This window comes from Eutrigla gurnardus (genome assembly GCF_963514095.1).
Source record: "Eutrigla gurnardus genome assembly, chromosome: 13".
Lineage (NCBI taxonomy): Eukaryota > Metazoa > Chordata > Actinopteri > Perciformes > Triglidae > Eutrigla > Eutrigla gurnardus.
This window is the reverse complement of record NC_139936.1, coordinates 12,693,397-12,720,651: the sequence shown is the minus strand read 5'-3', so window position 1 is coordinate 12,720,651 and position 27,255 is coordinate 12,693,397. Positions and strand designations below refer to the sequence as shown.

Below are 27,255 nucleotides of genomic sequence, written 5' to 3'. Positions count from 1 at the left end.
TCAAACTGAATCATACTGTAATACAAAATCAAACTTTGTGAAAGGCTAGAGCTTTAATTTATGAGGACTCTTTTCTCTGAGTGAGATTTTAACTTTTCTGCTAGCATGGGATGGATCGGATCGATTGATCAGTTATATAAGCAAGATTACCAGTTATATAAGCACGTTTTCGGTCTGTTTTGTTATTTTTTTGTTTTGCAGATGGAATTACAAAATAACCATGGCATTGGAATACTTTAATTGCAGAAGTGAATCTTGTCACGTCAGCTGAAATGTGCAGAAGTCTCCATAATGTCCTTGGTGTTGTCTGAGACTTAAAGTCACTATCTTGGTTTGGCCTTTAAAGTTTATCTTGATGAGGACAACCTGACACTGTGAGGCATTAACAATCAACATTCTTGTCTCCATGGTACTTTTAGACTCCTTCTGTCCTTCTTTCTCTTCATCGAGGTAGACGTGTCAACAACGTACGCTACTTTTCCTTACATCTGACAAACGGTAGTCAAGGTTACAGACGAGGTTCGCATCTTGCCAGGAAAATCGTGGTTTTCTGTCCTCCAGATTCATTTCCCACAGACTGGCGCAGTCTGATATGTTTCCTCAGACCTCCTATAGACTTCATCTTAATCACACCCCTGTCAGCTGTGTGTGTGTGTGTGTTTGTGCGTGTGTGTGTGTGCGTGCGTCCGTGCGCCTTTGCATGTGTTTGTTCCAGCTCTTCTAGCCTTAATCTTTCCCAGATGGTTTCATTTCATGCATGTGTGTAAATGTGCCTACAACTATGTGTCATGTTGCTCTTGGTTTGTCCTTCTACGTCTGTATGTTTTTGTGCTCCATCACACATATTTTTGTGAATGCTGACATAGATAGTAAAAGTTTTGTCTTTGTCCCGATCAGGGTCATATGACACTTTGTCTAAAAGGAATTAGAAGAAATTCCACCAAAAGGCCTTCTTAGAAAGCTAAATGTGGCATTATGTCTTATTTAACTAACATTTGGACTTATTTGAAGTCAATATTGTTTATATGTGTGTCCTTATGCATTCTTGTATTTACATTCATCTTTTACACGTTCTTCTCTCTGAATCTCTGCTGCGTTTTGCTTTTTTCTCTCTCACTGACAGTAAGAGAGGAGTTTGCAACTTCAGTGGAAAATACTTTTCCAACAACCAGACCAGAGTGTCCATCTGTTATGTGTTATTTGTTGTACTTCAGTCTCTCATATGGCAACATGCAGTGTTAATTTGGCTCTCGTTGCATACCACAACGAGAGCTCTGAACATATGGGCCCCAGTCAGCTGAACCAGAAACAGAATGAAACTGAGCAAGAGAGGCACAGGAAACGCAACGGCAGAAGACATGAGAAAGACAGACTAAAGATGTAGATGAGCCAGCAAAGAGGAGGACGGACAGACTCGGATCAAGGTGGCTGTAGATCCATGGCATGTTTCCAAGTGTTTAATATTTTTGTAACGGAAGGTTTGCAAAATTCTTACAAAACAAGAGTCTTAAAGGAAGAAGATTTCCTGGTTGCACACATGGTTAACCATTGCCTATATACCATGGACTTACATGGTGTCAAAAAGTACCATAGCAGTTACAATGCAAACAAAGAAATATGTCTCTTAGCCTAGGTTCAAAGAATAAAACCAGCCAAATATTCTCTTCCTAAATTCAGTTATCTCATAATTATTCATCCAGAAGAACTCATAAGAAATAAAGGACATTTTAATAAAAAGAATAGCCCTTGAATCATCCTATAATGAGCTCCAAACATGAAATCGACTTTGTCTTCAGTCTCATGGGTGATGGTACTACTCATTTTTTCCCCCCAATGCATATTGGGTAAGTGCATGTTCCTTTGAGAACACTTTACTGCAAGGTTTTTACCTACAAAAGTAAATTGAAGGAACTAGTTTCATAATCATTTTAAGTCATGTTTCAAGTAAAAAATAACTAATACATGTGATAGCAAACTGAATTTCTTTGGGTTTTGGACTGTTGGTTGAACAAGATCAGTTATGGAAATGTGCGGAACAGATAAGTGCACATGCATGCTTGTGTATTGTCTATTCACCACATGTATACGTGGTGTGAATATCATGCAACAAATCAATTTGTTCTAACAAGACAGATAGTAAAAGTTGCAAAACCAGTCTGTAACCAAATTCCGCAGTAATGACTCTACAGTGAATCATCGAGAAATTCTACGAAGTTAAAACCCACACATTTTCAATGAAAGCACTTTGTGTAAATATTCTTTTAGACCAGGGAACTTAAGACCCCCTTCTGATTTTGGATTTTTGTTAAATATAACATTACAAAAAAGGAACAAAACGTCGTGTATTGAATTATTGAACACTGTAGATATAATGATAATAATAACTGGCTTGTAAATTGTACCTCCAGATGGCACTCTGTTGTAGACCTAATTATATCCCTGGATTTTCTGTTTCTTCAACTGTTCTCCACTGGGAATAAGAAGACAAAACAAAGACGTGTGACCCTTTTAAAAAAATCTTACTGGTTTCTGATCTTAATTGCTGGTCTGAAGTCCTTAGATATAATATGATACGATCCAGGTGCAGATTTGTGATAGAAATGCTCATTTTGAGGGCTGAATCTGCGGGTTTATAGACCAGACCTATTTCAGTGACTACAAATTTAGATCTTGATTCACAATATTGGAATATTTTGGTGAACTGAACCTGACCGACGTGTCCTCTGTGGATGAGGCCACCAGTGGACTCTCGGTCGATTTCTTGGGTACTGTGTTAGTCATAAAACTCTGTATTGGTCTGGTTGGTTAATGCCAAAAGGTCTAGGGAATGTTGTGTGAGGTTTCAGGGCAGTATTTTTAGAGAAAGGGGGCTGTATGACAGGGGATTTCAGGAGGAGCAATGCTGATTTGTCTTTTGTTTTGAAACCCCTCAAACCTGCAGGGATACTGGACGGGGTCACGGGTTAGGTGTCCCTACCTAATTCACTGTAGAGAGAGGTGTCTTTATTCTCAGCAATAAACACACTCAAGGTTGCGGCTGAGAAGAGGAAATTACATTGTTTAATTTATTCGAGATTAATTCATTTTGCGGCATTCAGTGCAAACTAAATAGGTTTTTGGCCGAGTGTAAAGTGGTGATTGGATGGGAGACAACACTTTCATGCCTGAACCCACGGAACTCTCCTCTTTTGGAGTTGGGACTGAGTTGCTTTCCAAAGTTCACATGTTTATGTGGCTTGGCTCTAGGGTTGAGCGATATTGAAATTCCCTTGCTGACAATATTGCTTTAAGAAACACGATGTATGAAATAATCATCCAAAAAAAGCTGAAGAGAGAGATGCAACGCACATAGATAGAAATATCTATAGACGGGAGATTTCATGTGTTGCAACATCCGTTTGTGGCCACAATGTATAAGCAGTGAGCACTATTTCACAGAATGCTGAGATCATTAAATCGGATCAATCAACTGGCCTTGTACAGTCTTCTTACCGCTGACTGCGATGTTTATATTTTGCTGCTTTGCAAAAGCACGGATGATTGAGGGTCAATTGGTCACCGTGATAGGTGTTAATATTGGTCTGGTTGCTTTTTGCTTAAGACGATGGCAGCCTTGCTTATTCTTTGCTTCTTTGAGCTTTCAAAGGGCAGGGAAGATTTTTGGTGTTTTTCATTTTAGGTGCTGACATGTTTATCTCACAGATTGCACTTGGTTGACGTTGAAAGCTCTACTTTTTGCTTCCAAATTCTCTGTGGAGAAGAGAAGTCAAAATTGATTGAAATATTCTGCTTCAATCCATATTTGTAGGTAGGAATGTCCCGATCTCATTTTTTAGCTTCCGATCCGATTCCGATATTTCCATATAGGTTTCCTATCCGATCCCGATATTTCCGGTATTCGATCAAGACATCCCTTTGTAGGTGTTCAGCCTGTCAAAATCTTCACTGCTATCAAAAACAGTTTCACTCTCTTGCATGCACCTGTATTAACATGGTGGTCTTGCAGCATTGTGACAATAAATTACATTTTAATAACAACAAAATCATATATTCCCCATTTTTTAAGGTAATGATGGGCATTCAAAACTTTGTTTACTGAAGGTAAGCTGATTTGTTTGCTGAAAATGAAGGTAAGCTCCACAATGTGGAGATTTGTGTGCACCACAAAGCTCACTGAGGCCACGATTTACTAGCAGGCAGCTTATTATTATATTATTTTTTGCTTTTGTCTATATTTAATGGGTTCTGTCTATAGGAAGCAGATAAATCCTCTTCTTTTACAGAGTGAAAAATATCTCAGTGTGGAAATGCCTCAATGTGTGTGCGTGTGTTTGTTTGTTTGCATGTGTGTGTGTGTGTGTGTGTGTTTCAGCGTGACAAAAATCTATAGAAACATCTAAAGGAAGTAGAGCGGTTAGAGTCATGTGGTCAAGATGTTTGTCAGATCTCTCGGCTTGTCTCTTTCTAGTTCTGCGTCTTTCTGCAGAAGTCGTCGTCATGCTGTCTCTGTGCGTGTCTATGCCTGCATTAACAAATACTCCTATGTCAATACCAAAGCTTCACTTAGGTGATCACGCATATTTAATCTTTCGTGCAGCTGAAACGTGTGAATTCTGCCCCAGTCATAATGGCTTTGCTGGAGTGTGCATCTGTGACCTACAATCACTGTGCCAGTGCACATGACCTTGCTGAGTTGCATATGGAAAGCCCCCAAAGCAAAGCTGTGCAACACCCTCACCCAACAGTCTTCTCTTGGCTAATGGCAGTAAGATTAAGTCTGTGAAGTTCTTCGAATTTACAATATCAAAGGCTGTTTGTAGTCACGTAAACACCTGCAGCACACTAAGCTCAACTTTTGACTCTTTATTAATAACTGTGAGTCTCTCCATAGCTCATTAGGAACAGCTAGCATGGGATTCCAATGCATTCCATCACAATAGCCTTGCAATAAATTCTACCTTGAAAAGTTTGATAAGGAGGATGTATTTTCTGGTGTGATGGTTCAGCCTCCAAAATGATCAACACCTTGTGAACATTATTACCTCTCTCACAAATTCAGTTTCTGAAGCCCTAAGCAGAAACGGTATATATTAAAATTGTACAAATACACACGTTTTTTCTTGGCTCATCTGTTTGTCCTGTTGTATGTGTGTGCGGGGAGTTTTTTTTTTTTTTTTTTTTTTTTTTTTTGCTTATGCTTCAGGTCGGCTCTTCTCTAAAATGGTTTCTTAAGAAGTCTCGAGGCTACGTACTTCCTGTGCTTTAAACATGGCCACTGAAATGTTTTTGTTTGTTTGTTTTATTTTGGTAGTGTTTTTTTGTGCAAATATCATCGTTGTTGGTGCTATTGTAAAGAATAACTTCTTTGATTGTTGTTTTTGCATAATGATGAACACCAGAATAAACCACAGTAGCATCATGCATCTGTGACGTTACATGAACAGAGCAACTTCAGCCATTTGTCAGAAACGGAAATATGAATCTACTGGTGATAAACATTAAACCTGCCTTCAGGTCTGTGGCAGACACTGTCACCACTGCTCACTACAGTAGCTAGGAAGCTCATCAGGTGCAGGTCACATTCAATGAGCGATTATGTTTCTTGGAATTATTTTAATAAACAGCTGGGAAGTAATCACAAAGATGTCAATAAATGTACTTTAGAGTGGCAATTATTAGTCAATCAATCAATTATTTGATTGACGGACCATTTATGAGCATCTGTGTTCTCAAATGTGGCATATTGCTCTTTTTCTTCAGTATATAAATTGAGTATTTTAATGTTTTGGTTTGTCAGTTAGACTTAATGAGCAAATAGAAGACATTGCTGTGGTCTCTGAGACACTGCAAATGTTGTTTTTCACTACTTTTTAGACATTTTATAGAGTGAACCTTTTGAAACAATTATAGCAATAGATTTATGGAATAATAATATTGATAAGGAAAATAATCGTTGGAGCCCTTATGTACTTCATAAATAATTGTTGCAGTATGGTTGTGGAAGAAGTATTACATTTTGTTTCATGTGCTATGAAAAGGCTGTCTTACATTAGTGAACACAGCAGAAGGCCTGTGTGAACATTTCAAGTCATTCTTCTTAATTCCATTCTTTTCCACTCAGTACTAACCAGCTTTATTCTGAGTCACATCTCCAGTCTTACTAAGTCCCTCCCCTGATTCACTCCGAGCAAGTCTTTTGCCTGGTTTCCATTACAAGGCCAAACACAACTAGCATTTACTCATTAACTGTCCCTTTCAAATTCCCAGAAAAAAAATTCTCTCTCTTTTTTTTTTATCCTGTTGCCAACAGAGATGATTTGTCAATTAAGGCTGCAGCTTCTCACTAAGCAAACCGAGGGTTATGATACTGCATTATAAACATTCAGAGTTTGCTCTGGCCCTGCCAAGTCCCACTTGGCACTGGCTTTTGGGTGGAAAATGTTATCCTGGTAAGATCTCCTTCCCTGTATAAACCTCGGTCTTGCTCAGTGGTACCAGGAACTGTAGTCATTGTGGGCAGAACCACACAGTACAGTTTATACAGAGACAATGGTCTGGCACAGCGGGATAAGGGAAAGGAACTTCTGGGCATATCTTTCCATGTCGTTTTTTTGTAGTTTTAGAAAAAAATCAATTACAGCAGAATTAGATTTTATGCTTTTTAATGTTGGAGAGAACAATAATCAATTAAAGGGGCCATATTCTGAAAAACAGGTTTTCTCTGGTCTCTACACTTATAAACTGGTCCTCCCCGAGCCTGTCAACTCCCAGGATGAGGAAAACAAGTAATTCCTGCATGGTCTCTGCAGCCCACCCTCCGGTAAACCGGCGTTCCTACAGGCTGTTCAGATTCAGCTCCCTTTGTTACGTAACGAAAGGAGTCATTTGCATAGGCCAAACTCCTCTGCACGATGATAGGAGATATCCGAAAGGGGGGCGTTTCACAACACAGCACGGACGGAGCCAGCCCGACAGCGCGGACCAAGAGCGCGGACCGGCAGCGCAGAGAACGCAGACCGGGAGCTGGCTTTGCCTCGACACTGACCCCCATAAAAGGATCTGTCCCAGCCATACGGGACCCAGCAACTTCACCTGAGCCACATAGCCGAGCCATAGCGATACATCCACTGTAAACATTGGCGCATGCTGCCGCGTAGGGTAAGAGGCATCCTGTCTCTCTCCGCGTAGGCGATGACAGACGGAGCTCATTAGCATTTAAAGGTGCAGGCACAGAAACAGCCTAATCTCAGGGGAGCTCAGTAGAGCTCATTTGAGCAATTTTTAGACTTTAGCTGAAATTCAGGGCCACAGATGGGTTTGGGGCAATGCATATCGAAAACAATGTTGTTTTCCTCTGACAGCTGTGTAAAATTGATGAAAAACAGAATAATATGGGATCTTTTAATGACCAAATAATGTCAATTAATAGCCTAAACAGTCGGTACTGGCATATATGTTAACAAATAGAAAGTATATAAATGCTTTCAAGCTGTTTTGACCCCAATGGCCCTTTTTGTTGTAGTATCATTTAAAGATATGATTTATTGTTGTTATTTTAAGTGTGCTCTTCAAAATGTCTCTCCTTAACCCTTAAAATATGCTGTCTCGGAACACAGCTTTCTCAAGACTGTTTGTTCGTTTGTTGTAAAAAAATAAAAAAAAATTAAAGGAAATATGTTGTTCTTTTTATGTTTTTCTTATCAGATATCAATTTTGGTGTCTGAAAAAATATTTGTCAGGATTTTTTATCCAAAGTGTACCAAAGAGATTGATGAGTTAATTTAGGAATCGCAAGAAAGACATTCACAAAAAAGCAAAGAGGCAGTGAAGACTCGATTGTGGGGGGGGGGGGGGGGGACAAGAATACGTTTACTAGTCTATACACGCACAGTTACTGGAAACACAACACACCCTTAACAGACCATCACACGAACACACACCCATAACTGACACATCTCAAGTCATACATGTGGATTAGCACATGTGAAGTTTCGTAGAAACACAAAAGCAGTCGCAGACGCATGCAAGCAATTTCCTGTCTCATAAAAGACACCCTAAGTACTTTTCAAATACATGTACTTATGGTGAAAAAACATTTCATCCACTTCACTACATCATTCAAGCAAGAAGTCGATTTACATTGCTAATTTCTTTACATAGAAAAACGTCTTATGCAAGTGTAAACAGTGTTCACAAGTGTGAGATTTCCACACAGGCTTTTGTGAGTCGGGTAAAATACTCGAAAACTCAGCTGCACGTGTGCAAACAGTGTCAGTGTTGTGCATTTCTCTACTTTCCTGTTTCTCCGTTAACTGATCTGGTTGTTTTCCATGCTATTTCAGCTGCAGTTTTATTAGCTTTTGTTCGGGCGATCATGAAATCTTATCTTACTTGGGATAATATATCTTGGTCGGGTGAGTTGTACATTGTAGGCAAGATTATGATTAAAATTTTAAAAATATTCACTCTGGAACAGTGGTCAAAAATCTAATAGTTTATCACATTAATCTTGTAACATCTTGCCATTCATATCAGCAGATATTTCTCCTCAGAAATCTACTCCGTCTGAGTAGAATAACTATTTTTTTTAAAAGTACATTTATATGGTGGTGACAGGAAATGAGGCAGGAGAGAGCCCCCCCAGCCATACTCAAATAGGGGGTGTAGTGACCACACGGTCATCACACCAGATCATTAGGCTTCCAGGGCACTCTGAAAATTATATCTCATGCTGATGCTGCACAAGCATTTAAACGTATATAGTAGTAGTTACATTTTAGGCTCACAAAGCTGCCTCCCACTTGTGTTACCACTTCAGTGAAATGGTGGTGAATGTATTTAAAAAAAGAAAAAAAAATCCACCGGTTACCTAATATAACTGACAGACCAAACTTTAAGTTGTTTCCATTGGTATTATTGTCTTTCCTAGAAAGCAATCCCAAGAAAAATTGTTCACTTCTGGTCTTTATGTTCCGAGGCAAAAACGATCTGTGGGAGGAGTGTTAAGTTGGAAATGTATTTCAAGTAAACTCTTCATGTGACTCAATATCTACTCAATTGCCATTTTATTATGTACACCAAGCGAAAGTAATGTAATCTCATAAGACAGCCCTGCAGGCAGCAAGAAATCCTACTTTAATGAAGGTTAAAATGTTCCTTTATGTTGAACCATTTAAAAAAGATGTTCATCAACGTACTAGGATTGTTTTGGAGCAAGTTGTTTGTGGTAATGTAGAGTTGTGTTGCTATAAGTGCTTTAAAGAACTAATAAATAATGATGCATTATTATAGCTTAAACTACTTGGCAGTATATAAAGTCATCATCATTAGCATATACAGTCATATATATATTTCTGCATTCTGAGTACCTTTGCTTTTGGTCCTTTAAGTACATTTTGATGATAATACTTTTGTACTTTTACTTCAGTAAAATTTTCAATGCAGGACTTTTACTTGTAAGAGACTGTAGTATTCCTACTTTACTAAAGTAGAGATCTGAGTACCACTTCCACCACTCTATGTTAAGATCAGAGGCTTTTCTTTCAGATACAGTTCATGGCTCTCTCTTTTCTCTCTCCATCGTCTTGTGTCTCTCTCTCCACTGTGACATTAATAAAACTTCTCAGGCACATTTCTTGTACCTGTAGCTCTGAATTTTCACCTTTATGTTTCCTTATATTCTACACTTAAAACATTCAGGGGCAAAATTACCTGACCTAGCCTCACAGATTGATATAAAGGAGCTATGAAGTCCTCTAACATGTGTCTCTGCTTGGCCTCATTATATGTCCTGACTTAGTAAGATGATTTTATTGATGTTTGTATATATTCTATTTATTCAACTTGAATCCCTTGACATTGCCTACTGGATTAATTTTTTTTCAGAACTCGACAGAGATAAACTTTTTCTCTTCTTTTTTTTTCTGCTCTGTCAGGCTTTCCAATTGGTCTTTTCTCGTGCACAAACCCCAGCTAACTAATTTACAAGGAACTGCGCTCATTTCTGTGAATCTTGAGTGTGCTGTCTTAACTTCTGCATATTTGGCTTATATATCAGTGTTTCTGAGAAGTATGCAAGCAGGGCAGCACAATGAACTGACACATTTATTCATCACTGATGGCTGCTTCTGACAGATTTCCTAGAACACACTCATCTCTATCAGTGTTGTAACCTGACAACTAGTGTGTGTGTGTGTGCGTGCGTGCGTGTTTCTCACATCCTCCTTGATGCTACAGATAGAGCTGTTTGTGAATGTGATCTGATCTCCTGACTGCCTGTACTCCACCTATGTACACGTACCAGAAACCATTTTATACAAAGGTGGCTGTCAAGAGTTCTTTTCTCAGTGGAGAGAAAGAGCTGATCAGAATGAACAGTAAAGTGTATAAAATAAGAACGTAAAACTTTCATAGCATCTTACAGTCATGTTAACTTTCTGTAAATTAATTGTCATACAAAACATACAGTAAAGGCTAGACCCCAAAATGCAAGATCATTTTTACTTAAAGTGTAAAAACACAAAAAACAAACAAACAAAAGAAACAGTTGTGATTATAGATGTTGCCATTTTCTTGCATTTGTATGTTTTTTTTGTGTGTGTGCTCTCCGTGGATGTAATCGTGAGCCGAGAATAATTTGAAGGCCTGTCGAGTCTGTAAAATATCCCTTAAATTATCATGTTTTAGATCTGCTTTTTGAGTTAAATTCTACTTTGACCAAATCAAAAGAGACCCAACACAAACCACTGATCCAACCCAACCTTTAAAGAGAGAAACTACAAGAATCAGACCAGGCGGCTACCACAGCCTCACTACTGTCGCTACCAAGATTACTACCAAGAAGCTACATTTGTTAACGACTTTGCACCAGAAGTCAGATCGAAGCAGATGAACCAGGTGCAACAATAGCACTATATGCATCATGTTTCGTGTTAAATTAAGTACTCTTATATTTAATATATATATATATTTACTGCCAACATTTGCCACCAATTCTGCTGTAGATTGTATTCATTGCTACAGTACAGGAATAAAAGTTTCCTGTAAGAGTGCATTGGGATCAGAGAATCTATTTCTGTCCCGCTGCCTATGGAGGAAAACCTGGAGTGTTAATCTGTGTGACACAAACAACAGGTGGTAGAGTCTGGCAATAGAATTGAAGGGTGAAGACAATGCCAGCTGCTACAGATCACCATTGTGTTAGCTGCAGCTAAAGCTAATTGTATAAACATTCAACACAGTGTGTATATATATATATATTATATATACACACACACACACACACACACACACACACACACACACACACACACAACATAACAAGAATGTGTGTACAGTAGCCACGATCCAGGCACAGCTATGAAGTTCTAAGATGTTCACGTCAGCCAGATTATAATAACCATCCCGTAACATGAGCTTGTTATGTGAGCTACTGAGAGACGGAAGCGGACGAAAACATCATATATGTGTCGACCGATGAGGAAAGCATAACTTCCTGAAATGACAAATTTCAAATTTCTGTCAACACAACCTACTTTTTAACCAACTGCTTAGTGTAGTTCATTGATGTGTGTAGTAGTTTTTAGACAACAATGGAGCATTGATGGTGCAGAAGAAAAAGATATAGATATAGAAGTGTGTGTGTGTGTGTGTGTGTGTGTGTGTGTGTGTGTGTGTGTGTGTGTGTGTGTGTGTGTGTGTGTGTGTGTGTGTGTGTGTGTGTGTGTGTGCTGGACTCTCCTTAAACTCTGCAGGATTACCAAAGTGGTCTCAAGAGACACACACACACACACATGCCTGCATGCACCCGGGACAGTGTTGGCTATGCTGACCCTCGGAGGGGTAGTGGAATGTGGAGTGTCAGTCCGTTGCCGCGGCGACGATCTTGAGAAAGGGACCCTGGGAAGATCTTTTTGGACTCCAAACATCCTGTGTGTCACCCCTGTGTGTGTGTGTGTGTGTGTGTGTGTGTGTGTGTGTGTGTGTGTGTGTGTGTGTGTGTGTGTGTGTGTGTGTGTGTGTGTGTGCGTGTGTGTGTGTGTGCGTGTGTGTGTGTGCGTGTGTGTGTGTGCGTGTGTGTGCGTGTGTGTGCGCTCAAACATAGACGTACTTGTGACGGTGTGGGTGAGAGGTTGCGTGGCTGCATCTGTTTGTTTGATCAATGTTTATGTCAGGTTCTGGCATGTAGGGATGTGTGTGTGTGTATGAAACCGTTTTTGAAGCAGTTGTTACTTTGATTGATTGAGCAGTCAGCGTCGGTGCCTAAAAAGCTTCTGCTGGATTTTTCTTTTATTCTATTAATTTATTCAACAGGAACAATGCCGTCATCAAACACTGTCTCATAATCTTTAGAAAGTGATGCAGCAAATCGTCATTTGGAGATGCCATACAGCCGACATGTTTTTTTGTGAATTGCTGAATTTTGGGAAAATGTTTTTAAAATGATAACAAATTGGAAAATATTTCCAACTGTTATCCCTGGCCAGGTGTTAAAAATGCACTGTAACAATTAAAATGTTCACACACGACATAACAAATATGCACAAAACAGTGTAGTAAGGAAAAAACATGCAAGAACTGGAGGGAGAGAAAACACAGAGATAACATACAGTATATTTCAAAAGCCAATTTGTAGAACGTACTGTCACGGTTGCATATCTGTGTCTCATATTCACAATATCAGGCCCGTGTGTGAAGCTGAAACATAGTAGTGAAAGTTGACTCAATCTGAAATGAACCATGATTGAAAATCGAAAAGTCGCCATAGGGTCATATTACTGGGACAGATCACCATCAGCTTATGTTACACAGTGATTTTAGTTGCCAAGAAGTGATTTAAATCTGTCAGTTTTTAAGAAATGTTTGTTATATCTATATGGGGCTACAATTAGCACTTTATTTTTAAGTTGATTGGTTGATTACTTTTCAGAATTAATTGGTCCTTTTTGAGTATAAAACATATCAAAATATTGTGAAAAATGTACATCAGAATTTCCCAAAGTCCAAGGTTTGACAAAAACATACAAAAATACAAACTTGTGCTCTGCCGCTAAATATTGTTGAAACTGACATTTTTTATATATTCTTTAGTTTAAAAATAAAAAAGTTTGTTGTTTTTTTGGAAATCCCAAAATATCTGATGGATTCAAGGGAAATGTGCTTACATTGTCTTATTTATTTACATTTGACGAAGGGATGCAACCTTTGAAAACCACAATCTTGGGTTTGAATAGTTCATATAATCAATGAAGAGGTCCAACAAGCTGATAAGAAAAATATATGATACTGTAAGACTACTCCCCAACCTCAAAGCTATTCAAAAGGGCATTTTAAGGTAACTGGAAATTAATTTAAGGAGTTATACGATCCAACTATGGTCCGTTATTTGTGATGCTGCTCTGCTATTGTTTTATAACGCCTTCAATCAGACATCATCCTTAATCCCACACAGCATTTAGCTGATTAACAGGCCTTGAACACACACGCACACAGCACTTCCTGTGCACTTGATGTACGTCATCAATTTCCCCAAATCATGCCTCTTATGATGCTCACACTTATATTATGTGCTGTGACAAATGGTTGTTGAAGTTGACACAACATTACATGTAGTTACTGTGGTTAATAAAACTGGAATAACTTGTAAACAGCCCAACCGAGTTATGAAACTAAAGGACGCACTGCCGTATTAGTATTTTATGCCTGCTTTGTACTTTTCCATTGTAAGCTGTTGATGAAACTGCAGTCCTGCTTGTTCTCCGGAGTGAGAAATCCATCTTGACATATGTTTAGACTGACACTCGCAGCTTTAAACCATCATGTACCGAGACATTTTGACATGATGTCCTTGCGTCTTTGCCCCCACTGATGGAGACGTTAAAAGTTAAACACTGAAGTTATGAGCATGCACTCTTCCTTTGGTACCACTTCAATACTTTCACAGTTGCAGGATGAGGAACCGCAGCGCTATGCAAACAAAGACGAACGGAAATTTAAGACGTTAATGAAACGCTTCCCTACAGGTTTTTACAGTATATTCACAGATTCATGCTTACACTCTATGGCTTTGTCTGAATCTGTCCATTTTATCTGGCTCAGTCACCTGTATAGTGCGTCTACATTTAGAGGATGTTACATAAGCTGTTGTTTTTCACCATCTCTATAGGAAAAGGATTAAGCCTGCAGTCTTGTTACTCCATTAACCTGCCACTCACACATCTGCACACCAGGGGCACATTTCTAAAATGAGTAAACATGTGTTTCGACTGACGTTTAAAGCCCTGGATGTACATTATTAATGGTGACATTGGTAATTCAAAACAAAACAACTGTGAAATCATATCAGTAAATAGCCCCCCCTCCTCTTACATAGGAGCAAGACCTCAAGACCCTAACAGACATGGTCACATGGTCATTTTGTGTGTCTTTGTGGTGGTTTTGCTTCTCCGTGGCCTTGGTTGGTGTGTCCATGAGTCTGTTCCTGTGTGTGTCCTCTCTAGGGAGTATGACAGACTGCTTGCACTAATAGAGAATGTGCTGTGAGCTTGAACTCGCTCCCCCGATGAAGTTGATTCACAGAAATCAGGCGTGTTATGTTGTTGCTCAACCAGTCAGACATCTGCTGCCTCTCTTTTTCTTTTTTTTAATTCTTTTTCTTTTCCCGTCCACAGACACATGGTTCCTCAAAGATGCTCTTAGTCAGAAACTCATTCACAATCTCACAATAAATTCCTCTCAATGAGTCACTCTCAGCTCGTATTCTCACCAACACACATGCCCACACACACACACACACACACCCACACACACACACACACACACACACACACACACACACACACACACACACACACACACAGAGTACCCGTCTTATTAACTGTTGCACATCCGGTGTATTTATGGCTTTGATGGTAAAACTTTATCTTCATCTCTTTGTTCTAGTTTCTGTTCCTTTTACATAAGATGGATAAGTTCATTAACCAGCAATGTCCAAATAAATGTAAACTGAATTGTGCTCAAAGTTAGAGTTCTGAAATATTTTACATTTCAAATCGTTTGTGTGTAATACTACAGCTCATGTTATTTTCTATATAGATTATTCTGGCAATTTGTTTTAATTTTCATTTTGATATTTCTGAAAAATGCCATGTACAATTTCCCAAAGCCCAATATTACTTTTTAATTTGTCTTGTTTTGTCCGATCCACAGTCCAAAATCTAAACATATTCCATTCAACATGATAATAAACAGAAAAGGCGGCAAATCCTCCCATTTGGAGAAGTTTAAACAAGAGAGTGTAATTATATCATCAAAAAGCAGTTTGAACCTTTCAATAGGTTAAATGTCAAAACAGCAGCTGACAGAAGAAACCCTGAAACAATCTGTTGATGAAGACCATGCAATATGATCTGAAGCTCAAGAACAACTTTTCAGTTGACCCTTTAATTGAGATTGTTTTGTCTCCTGCTGTTTCTAAGGCCAAGAATTATCTACGAACCTCAATTTTGTTCCCTTCAAATTATTTATTCTTTACATAATCTTTTTATGTTGTTGCTTTTACTTTTGTTTTTAAATCACTTGGCTGTATCTGAAGTGTGACTGAATGAGTCTATTATCAATCAACCTTTTTTTTTTTTTTGCATACTATCTTGTATGCGTCTTCCGTATGTGCTTGTGGTCTTTCCTGCATGTGTGCACTCCGTCCCTCTGAGAATATACTGATTGTATCTTTCTACAAAACGCAGTTATAAGAAAACCTGAAGTTTAAACCTAAATCTTAAAGAAACATAATTCCACGAACATCCTGGACTCAAATGCAACTGTGGCAGCAATTTGGTTACAAGTACTACTTTCCAGTTCCTCATTCACAGACTCAGGTCTTTCTAAAGAGTCACATCACTCACAACTCTGTGTCACCGTGCTTTTTAATGATCATATTAGACACTGCGGTTGAAATAAAGAGCGTTTGGAGTTACAGGGTTCATTCACATCACCGGCAAGCTGAGGAAATTGGGCATGTGGGGGGTTAATCTATTCTTTTGATGTGTATGCCTGTTTTGATGTGTGCGTGTGTGTGTGTGTAGGATTGTCATAGACATTCCTCAGGCTCACACACTGTCACATAGACTAAAACTCATCCAGTGCACAAAGCCCTGGAATCTGTCCTCCCTGCTCTTTCTTCTGCTCTTCATCCCTCCCTCTTCTCCCACCCAACGCCATGTCTTTCACTGTCTCGTCTGTTTCCTTTTGCTGCTTCTGCTCTCTCACGCTACTCCCCCCCCCCCCCCCCCCCCCCCCCCCTCCCCTGTATATGTGTTTGGCCCCATAGGGTTGATGTTCATCCAACTGTAGCTTATTAGCTTCCACTCTGTACTGGAGAAAGTCCAGTGCGCTTCATTTTCATTACTGGTAGGTTAAGTAAATTAATTTAAGGGGACTCCATCCTGGGCTGGGTGATGATATTTTCATCTCTCTAGATAGTGACAAGATGAAGTTACAGTTCATACTCAAAATGAATCCATCACAGATCAAGAACATACTGTATTATAGGATTTATTTTAGTATGTTGTTAAAACAAACATAATTTAAACATAACTTTATACTATGTGATATTGAATGCTTAGCTGACATATACACAGTAGTTTTAAACTCTCAGTGAGTGTTGCTGGCTCTCTTGTCTCCACAAGTATTTCTATCAGCTGTCACTCAGGCTTCATTTCAGAGAGTGACCATTGACCCTTGACATGCCACGAGCCTTAACACATGGCTGAACAAGTCATCCATCTGTGTGTGTGTTTATGCCGCCGGCTCTGTGAGCACTCGTTTCCATCAGAGGCCTTGAAGGCATCACTTTATTAGTATAGGCGTGTGATTGAATTGGGTGCACGTGTCTGCAGTTGTGTACCCGTGGATGTGCACACCCACACCATCCTTCTGTGCAGAGTTTCATGTCTACCTGCGTGGGACAGGACTTTAAGGACTAGATTTACTAGTGCATTAAAGTCAAGGCCACTGGTGGTTTTGTTGATGGCCGACATGCAGAAACTCAAGGTCACTGCATCAGCCACCAGGAAGCCCCTCATATCTCATTCTTCACTGACATAGTATGACATGTCGGATTGTGAAGGACCAAGTGCAAGAGCTGTAACATCTGCACCATCGTCTCTGTTCCCTTCACTGTGTAGAGATTCCGATGCCATATGTTCCATTTAAACCGATTAGTGTTGTGATTGGATGTTATCATTGCAGAGTTACACAGATGGGGGAAAAAAAGAGATTTTTTCCGACATGTCCTAGTGGGCTACTTGGACCTACGCCATGAGAGCACCCACCATGCTCTTCTTTTCATATGCCTTTTCTGTCACTAAGGGAGGCTTGAGTTTCGGCAGCTCCGAGGCTTCGCACTCACATACTGCACATGTGCATATCCTGAAGTCTAGTTCGGTATCTGTAGATTAAACCTTAAAATTAGACACATTGCTGTGTCTTCCTACTCAGAAGACAAATCGCCAAGATATTTGAATAAAGGTGTGGGGGGGGGTATGTAGACAGCTAGAAATGTGCAAACCTTGCTGCACTAATGTACAATTGAAATCTCGGGTTGTATTCGATTTTAAGCCCAAATGAGGCTGTTTACAACAAATGAGGTAGGGAAAGTGATGACGTTTGTCACCAAGACACCCTCTGCCACCGCAAAACAATGTAGGTGAACGGAATGTTTATGCCTTTCCAGACACAAGGTCTCAATTTCTTTGGATAATTATCCAATGACCCATTTAAGGATAATTATTTAACCAAAATCTTGACACCCCACCAAGTCGTGTTTCCTCACAGACTGGCAGCTAAGCCGTGGTTTGTCTGTCGTTCAGGGTGCTGTTGAACCATTCAGGGAATTTAGCAATATCACATTTTCAGTGACCGTAGTCATCGGAAGCTGGTTGAAGGCTTGTTTCCTCATTACTCAGAGTTTGGAAAAAGACATTTACCTTTTAAAGAGAGTATAATTGCAGTCATAAAACACCTCGCTCACACTCTTCCTTTCTTGTTTAATTTTCTTCTTTCTGTCACCTTTTGTGACAAAACCGCCCGACCTGTCTCACAGTCAACATGTGTTGTGGTGTTTTTCAGGCCTCCAGTCCCAAGCTGACAACTCATTGCTCCGATATCCAAGAAGTCCGTCGTTGCAACCGGCTGGAGATGCCTGACAACTTAAACACGTTTGTTTTAAAGGTGTGTACAAGTTGCCAACTGACTGGATATGACATTTTAATCAAGAGGGCTACAGCTGTAGTTTGGTTGTTTACATCCACATATGCTTAGATCTTCACCCCGCCAACATTGACAGGAAGCTGGACAATCAACGTGTCATACCGTTTCATAACAAAACTAATCAGCAGCCTTTATTTAGACGTCATTGGTTTAAACTTACGTACGTGTATAGATGAGAGGAAAAAACATCCACAGAATCTTCTCACATAACCAGACTTCTCTGTTGTCCGTCCACATTCTCCACCATTTTTATTCATTTATTTAAATGAAAACCATTCCGTGTGAAAAATTGAATGAATTAAACTTGATTAAAACCCTTTATTCATGAAGAAGAGTTAATAAAATAAACTTGTGGCTGCTTCTGCTTCACCAAAAGGCATGCATTTTGATCATTGGAGCCACAAAAAAGTTGAGCAACCACCGAAATGGCAATATTGAACCATACATATTATTACTAGCATTAGAAAAATTGCACGGCTTCTATATAATGTGGACAGTCTATTTGAAAGCATCTTTGTCTATGCAGGTTAATCGAGGTAGTCTGATATTTGAGACGGACAACGACCAGCAAGTGAGCTCCTGGACCACAGAGCTAAAAGAATGTATCAGCAACAGGTGAGAAACACATAATAAGCACAAAGTCAGGTACTTGACATTACGTGAAACCTCGGTGTTTGAACTGTGTTTGTTCCAATTCTTCTTGTGAGCACGAAACTGAACTGAAGACTGAAGTGGTAAATCATTTTCAAACCACATTTAAAGGGGTTTTTTTCCAGCATATATTTGACTCTGACTCAAAATGTAGTCATGGAATCAATAATATGGCTCAACCTGAGCAAGCCAGCTGTGTCCCAGACACACACCCACACAGATATACAGAGTATGTAACTGGAGCCTGCATCACCCTCATCCCTCTCTTTTTCCTGGAAATATTTAACACTTGGACTTGGCTGTTTTTCGTGTTTGTGTTTGTGGGTGTGTTGGATGTTTACTTGTGCTGAGGTATGTGTTTGCAAATGCAAGTGAGAATATTTTTCAGTTTTTGTATATGTGAACAAACATTTGCGTGTAAGTTTGTCCATGCATTCATTTGCTGTAGGGCTCCACAGACTGGAGTCTTGTTATTTGGAATATTGCTGGAAATAATCATTCATCAAATTCATCAGTCAACTTAATATTTACACCCAACGTTGGAGAGCTAACACATCTGGAGGGTATCTCTGTTACGGCTTGGATGTTCAGCAATAAATGTAGTTTTGAAATCAAACGGAACTTTTTTTGTCTGTAACTTTCAAAGTTATTACAGTTGCAGAGTTCCGGCAGTCACTAGACACTGTAAGCTTATACGTTTAGTATTTGGGGCAATTCTCTATATTTAGTAATATTCATAGTTAAACTCTATACTGTAATACAGATTAGAGGTGTGTGTGTGTGTGTGTGTGTGTGTGTGTGTGTGTGTGTGTGTGTGTGTGTGTGTGTGTGTGTGTGTGTGTGTGTGTGTGCACAAGTGTTCGTTGCTTTGTGAAAGGAAGTGTGGGGGAGGTCTGAGACTCTGGAGAATCTCAGGACCTTTCTCATTTCTGCAGATGTCTGTGATGCTCTTACACACGCACACACACACACACACACACACACACACACACACACACACAGGGTTGAAGCTTGAGTCTAGTGTTTATTCTGCAAGTAAAGTTAGTAAAACTTTATTTATACGGCACCTTTTTTAACACAGGTTACAATATGCTGTGTGCCACTGGATGCTTCAAACGATGTGCTTGTCAGATAATTTAAGGCCTAGCCCTCGTTCAGACCGACTTGTGTTTATTTGAACAGAGCCAGTCTGTCAACACTTTCCAGAACAACAATCCCAGAATCATGACCACTTTACACAACTATTTTGCAGGTGTGCAGAGTTTGAACTGACCTCTTTGTACTATGTCACAGCAAGAAATGCACAGGTGTTTCAGTTTCACACTCCTGATATTGTGCATGCTAGCTTACTGTCACACTGGGACACAGAGAAGAAGGTAACGTCTGTGCTGTTCCTAATATAAATGTGTGCTTTTAAAAGGGCATATTGTCCGAAAGTGCGCATTAGCCGAGTTCATATGATTCGTAAGTCGAGATTGCAAAAAAACCTGCAAAACGGAGACGGCAGCGTGTTGCTGTGATGCTTTTTGAGTGGGGGCCATTTGAAAAAAGTATAAACAGTATTCCTTTTTAGATGTGGTCGGATGTGGGAGGTGTAGCATTGCTGACTGGCTGAAATGTCCACACTTTGCAAATGTCCTCACTTTGCTAGAGTACGATGTGAACTGATTCTCACAAAGATAGAAGAACACACACACATACACACACACACACACACACACACACACACAAGAGTGAGGAGAAAGAAAGGAGACTTGTCTTCCTGTTATTCAGAGCGCTGCAAACTCAAGTCAGCATTTTAGCAGGATCTGCTCGGGCTTCCTTTTTTAACCTTCCCGTTCTCATCTGTGCTTGTACACACACATAGTGTGTGTGTGTATGTGTGTGTGTGTATGCGTGTGTGTGTGTATCCGTGCAGTGAAACAGAAGAACAGTGAGTCTTAGTTCAGATGTGAACTGGTGAACTGGACTCACTTCCTGTCTGTGCTCGGTGTCTTTGTGTTCCTTCAGCCTGCTGTTTCCTCCATGTTCACTAGACTCACCTCACCAACACACACGCCCCTCTCAAATATTTTATACTTACAAAGAAAAGTAGAGTTATTCTTTGATAACCCATAAAAAATACATTTGAAATTAATGGTAAGACATTTATTTCAAACTAAGGAGTTTCATGCTCCTTTCCTTTTCATGATGGGAATAGTAGAAACGTAAGCTCCCTAATCTAGCTGTTATGTATAGTTGTGTTTTTATTAGAGTGTGGGATGGGCTGTGTAAGAAAGTTCAATACAAAAAAAAAATGCTGACTGATTGAAGTAGAAATACACATAGGTATGTCCACGTAGGTTGTATTTTGTCAGGCACTCTTATTAAGATTAAGAGACCTGAGAACAATAAATATTTAGAACACAAACGGCCAAAAAAAACACAACCACATAATAACAAGGAACTAAAACAGTTGCACAAGTCTATTTGGGGGCAGGTTGCAGTTCTTTCTATTTAAAAGGTGCATAGTACCTGAAATCAGTTCCGTGCTAGAGGGTTTGTGTGTGAACATAAATGTCTATGTCTGTGTGTCGACATCTTAAACTTGTATACAAGGAAGGGTATACATGGATATATACTCCTGAATGTATACATGGAGGACTGAAGGTTTTCCTGAAGTCTGAGTTTAAATACCTCTTTCTGTGTATTCACAATGCTTTTGTATGCTCTGTGATATTGCCTATTCCAAATAAAACGAAAATTCAAAAGAACGCATATTTTTGTAAAGACACAGTGGTGTTAATTACAGTAACTGAGTGCATCATTTGCACTGCATTGTACAGCAACTTGAATGTGGTTTCCCCACAAACAGAAATAAGCTGCTGATCTTCCAGCACAAACAGAGCTGAAGCATTCTTTTAAGACAGATGGTGAAACCCAAATGGGAAATAATTGCTTGAAATTAAATGAAACGGTCATGAAAGTGTCTCCCCAGGTGGTCCACAATGAGAATAACATGCATGTGTTGTCGAGGATACTGTGTGTGTGTGTGTGTGTGTGTCTGTCTGTGTGTGTGTGTGTGTGTGTGTGTGTGTGCGTAATCTGAAACCTGTTGTTGTCCTTCAGGTCAGGCAGTGTGGATCTGGAGCCTCTTCCCTCCCCAGCTGACAGCTCCTCTCCAGCCAATCACAGAGGGAACTCAGAGTTAGCAAATCAAAGTGAGTGGTGAGATGAGGGATCACGTCAGTGTAAATCACAAGTGAGCTACATTTGTTTTTGAAGAGTAAACAAAGGTACATTTTTAACTAAGCGGGCATTTCAGACTGCCTGGTGCAACTTTAAAGATGTTGTACATTTCCACAGATTCCCTGTGCCAGAAGGAATTATTACAGATGTTTTTAGTGCTTTCAATTTTGTTTTTAACTCCAAATGAAGTGGTTTCGACCATCTAGTTAAACTCTTAATTTACTGCCTGAACATCTGAAATCTCTTCTGTACTTTCCCGTTGAACTTGAGTGCACAGCGATTAAATTAGTGAATACACTGTCATCACAACCAACAGAAGCAATGGACAAAACCTACCAAAACGGTAAAGTTCTGGGCTATAAAACCAACAAAGATGACTCAAAGAACTAAAACGCTGCATAGATCGAAGGGGACCTGCAGAGTTAGGTGCTAATTCATTGTGAGTTTGTCACTATGGGCAACATCTTTCACATTACAAATCACGTCATTTGATTATTTAATATGAAAGTATTGATCCGTCCAACTGTATGATTTATAAAAAATGACAGCATTTTTCTTTCTCTGTTCACCCCTCCAGGCCCCGTCACCTTCGCCCCGCCCCAGCAGGTTGTTCAGAAGCCTGATCACTTCCTGTTCTCCTACCCTTGGTTCCATGGACCCATCTCCCGCGTCAAGGCCGCCTATCTGGTCCAGAGCTCCGGACCGGAGGGACACGGAGTATTTCTGGTCCGACAGAGTGAGACACGGAGGGGAGACTACGTCCTCACGTTTAACTACCAGGGAAAAGCAAAGGTACACACTGGGATTTTAGTTCACATTTGGAAGTGGTTCACCAAAAAAAAAAAAAATGTTGCAATATGAACCCCAAACCCACACTTCTTATTTTCGGCCGGGCACGTCCAAACTGGTGACGACCTCGTTTCCTGACAACGGTGGTGGATACTTAAATGAGGAAGCATTACGCAACACAATGCTGATGGGAAAGACCTTTTAACGAGTGTGAGCGCTGACCGGCGGTGTAAAGAAAAAAAGGAAGGGGCACAATTCATCTCTTGTTGAATCTCAGTGTTTTTCCCTCCTCACGTCCCTGTCTCTCTGTCTCTGCAGCACCTGCGCCTCTCGCTAACAGAATGGGGTCAGTGCAGGGTGCAGCACCTGCGCTTCCCCTCCGTTATGGAAATGCTCAGTCACTTCCGCCTCTTCCCCATCCCGCTAGAGTGTGGAGCCGCAGGTGCCGTCACTCTGTCCAGCTTTGTAGTGGCTGGCTCCAGCCCTCCATCACAGGGTGAGACACCTCAGTCACATCTCTCTCTGTCAAACTGAAACATGATTCATGTCTGAGTGGGGACTTTTACATCAATGTGGTAATTACGACTTGCATCCAGTATTTGATAGTTTCACCTTTATGGTAACGTATGGTAGATTTCAGCATTTAAGTTGATGAATGCCGTCTTAATATTTCCAACAGTAATGATGACAGATAAAACAAATAAGATTTATCCTTTTTCTTTTGTTTTCATACCTCAGGTCAGCTCTCAGGTGCTCTTCTCGTGCCTTTCTCCCTCCATCGGTGGAGCTCTGAGCCCAGCTTGGCTCACTGCAGCATGGCTCGCAACTCCAGCCAGCCCCGCTCCTCCTGCTCCACCAGCACCGCTTCCACCCCCAGCTCTGTTTCCCAGCAGGGAAACCGCCTGTTCCCTCGCATCAACCCCGTCCCCGACCCTCCTCCGTCAGTGCCGCTTCCACTTCGTCGGAGTGAATCGGTTGGCAGACGACCCCTGCTTCGGCACCCCACATCCCACATCCCTCAGCGGGACTCAGACTATGAGCTGGAGCCCGAGCCAGGTCGCAAGCGGGCGATCGACAACCAGTACATGTTGCTCTGACCCGCCGAGTCACCAAACACCACCATCACTTCCGACAGACAGCAGACATGTTCATGTACACATCATGCAGACATGTTTTCTTACCCCCATCCAGCTTCATGATGAGACTGTCAGAGTGTGCATGATGCTGCCGTGATTATAGCAGATTTGTGAACTTAAGCAAAGAAGTCTTTGTCTGATGTCAAAACACACACACACACACACACACACACACACTCACTATGTCTGTGCTGGGAGTGTGTTTACCAGTGTCAGACCCTCACAAACTCCATCCCGAGTGTCCACAGTGAATGTATTTCTGGGAGTTTTATAACAATGTTGAGTATGATGATTAGTTTCATTTTATTGATGCTGAGGTTCTATGTGAGAGAGGGAGGGCCACACATGTAGCTGTCTTTGACCCCCGGGCAAAAAATATATATTTTTCCAATGTTTCTATTCTTGTGAATTCAATGAGGTTTGCTTGATTTACCTTAACCTGAACCGATGAGAAGCCACTGCTTTAACTTGGTTAAATCAAGTGCTCCTTTAAAATATGAGAAGACATTTACTCTTCACACGCAGACATTTGTGTGGAGTAAACTCACACCATTTTATATAAACACACAAATGAGGAAGCACTCTTATTTTGGAGTGTCTGCACACTGTTACATATTCCTCCTCTCGCGCATTATTATATATTAAGTGCACAGTGCTTTCAATGCACTTCGGAAAACAATGTGTATTTTTTTTCAATACACAGATTTTTTTTTGTAAAAAAAAGAGAAAAAATAAATAACGAGGGGAAATGGAAGAAGTTTGGAAGCTGTTAGTAGAAAGTGATCTGCGTGCACCACTTAAAAACTTTTAAACCTTCACTGAAACTAAGACAGAGACCCATGGGAATCATTTTTACAAAAAGCAGTATTAACTTAACATGATACGACTGTAACATCCCGTTACAGTCCATGACCGTTGCATCAGCATGATTGTGCTGATCTCAATTGGCTTTAATACTCAACCTGGAGTCTGTATGTGGGAATTCGTGTCCCAATTCATACCGAAGTTTTTTTCAAAATCAGCATCAAGTATATTTGGAGCGTCACATGTTGCATTTCGAGCACCGAAGGCATTATGTGGTCAAAATTAACTTTTGCGTGTGCACAAAGTTTCACATGGTCTCACAGAAAAAAGTCCTGCCACAAAAAACAAAGAAACTCATTTACATAAATATAATAATATAATTTATGTTTTTGCCATTCTGTAAAACATGAAGCATGTTTTACATTTAAATTAGGGGGATGTATATTATTATGATGGTATTGGCTTGTAATACTTGATACAAAGTCACTGTGTGACAGAAGAGCCACCATGAGGAGAAAAGAGGAGTTAAGCTTCTCTACAGGATTACATTTTTTCTTTTTTTTTTCTCTTGATGGAAACATGATTTGGCTAAAATTGACTTTACTTTTCATAAGTACTTAAAATTAATTTGATTCTGAGCGTTACAAATTAGTAATGGAATATTCATTATATTTATATTATACTACTTACATGGCATATAAAGTATTCTGTGTCACCAAAGTGAGACCAAAGGAGGAATAGAATCGGGTATTTGGTGCAGCCAAAATGAGGGTCAGCGTGATGGTAACATCAGTCCAGCTTTATAAATGTGTGATAATCATCCCGGTCTACTTTAAATTCCCTTCAGGGATTTAATGCAGACCGTGATGCGATGTGATTTCTGCGAGACAGAGTGCCCCTGTAGATATTAACATTTATTTTTCTACAACTTCTACCGGCGAATCTTGATCATTACGTCCCCAAAACGACTTTTTACACTCATAGAAAAATTATTTTTCATCGCGTTTCTTCTCACGTTTACGACAGCAGCTAAAAGAAGAATCAAGGAGGAGGAAAATAATATATTTTTTATGCTATACTTATAATTGAACTCCTATGGTTCAAACGAGAGAAGGTTTTGTTTCAGTCAGCTCAGGTGTGAATTTTGTTGTCAAGAGCCGACATTATATAAAGGAATACGTCCAAAAATGAGGCCTTAACCAAAGAGAGCATTTTATTTTACTTTTTTTGTACCTAGTGACCAGTTTGTTCGGGGTGTTACATCTCATCGATCACACTTTCCTTAAAAGCGGCCAAGAGCTGATTCGTAGCCCAAAGTGTTTCCGTCTTGAGATCAGACTATGGCCGCACTCGATTTGTTTCCGTTACACTCTTACTTGTGAACCTCTTCTCTCCTCACAGAAAACACTGAACAGCCCATGAACAGTGAGCGGTGGGCCACGTGCAGCAGTAGTTTTGACACGCATCAAAGATGACATTTTCTGTAATTTAGTAACTGAAGCTTCACTTCCATTAGTGACGGGATGACTTTGGGAAATAGTGTGCTAGGACTCGTCTGTCTGTCTTTTAACCTTGCTTAAACACTAACTTTAGCTCCAGTTGAATTAAGATTTGCCTTCAGTAAACCTACGCTTAACGTATGGTTTTTAGACCTTAGTCTTTTCTGCCATCGTTTCCTGTTTTTATAAGAAGAAAATGCAACTCAATTTCCTCATGAAACATGACCAGAGTAAGTCTGCTGTGATTGCTCCTTTTGTTACGCAATAAGTCAGCTTTAACTACCAAAGGAACATTTTTTACAATGGTTGTATAGTGTCTTTATGTATCATCGTGCTCAAGACTGACATCTTTAAAGTGTTAAGGGGAACAAAAACAAGGACGTTTTTGGCAAAAGTACGGTTGGTCTTCCCGCCTTTATGGGCCCAAGTCTAAAACAAATCGCTCATCACTTAGTGTTTTTTTTTATTATTTCTGCTAAAGGAAAGCAACGGTAACGATAACTATATTGACTATCAGTCCCCTCTCTTTGCTGGTATTTTTAGGGAGAATGACTGTGCCTTTGCCACAAAGCTGCTGTTGCTTTTCCCCTTTTTTCGAAAGCTCAGGGTGTGACGTAGTGCAGAACTTGTGTAGTGCAATATCTGAAAGATGCCCAGTGCTTCACACCTTTTTTTTTATGAATGAAAGAACCAACCAGATGGATGATTTAAGCGAGTGAGAATTCAATCCTGCATCTTCTGAAAATATTTGATAAATCCCAAAGGTCCCAGAAAAAAAAATGCTATATTCAAAACTAGGGCTATCACATTTTCCTACTGTTTTATGGCTTTTCGTTTTGTGTCATTCCAATTTGTCTGCAAGAATCGAGTTAACACTTGTG

The 27,255-nt window shown here is 40.0% G+C and overlaps 1 protein-coding gene across 3 annotated transcripts in view; it reads left to right on the top strand.

The window, feature by feature from the left end:
- sh2b3 (SH2B adaptor protein 3) overlaps positions 1–25,180 on the top strand; it is a 44,880-nt gene extending 19,700 nt beyond the window's left edge. For all 3 annotated transcript variants that reach the window (XM_084025043.1, XM_084025042.1, XM_084025044.1), the window contains exons 3-8: positions 18,127–18,228; positions 18,794–18,882; positions 22,027–22,118; positions 22,724–22,938; positions 23,254–23,431; positions 23,674–25,180. In XM_084025043.1, coding sequence (XP_083881169.1) covers positions 18,127–18,228; positions 18,794–18,882; positions 22,027–22,118; positions 22,724–22,938; positions 23,254–23,431; positions 23,674–24,032 — 1,035 coding nt within the window. In that variant the 3' untranslated portion in view covers positions 24,033–25,180. The remainder of the gene's footprint in view (positions 1–18,126; positions 18,229–18,793; positions 18,883–22,026; positions 22,119–22,723; positions 22,939–23,253; positions 23,432–23,673) is intronic.
- Positions 25,181–27,255: the final 2,075 nt, after the last annotated feature.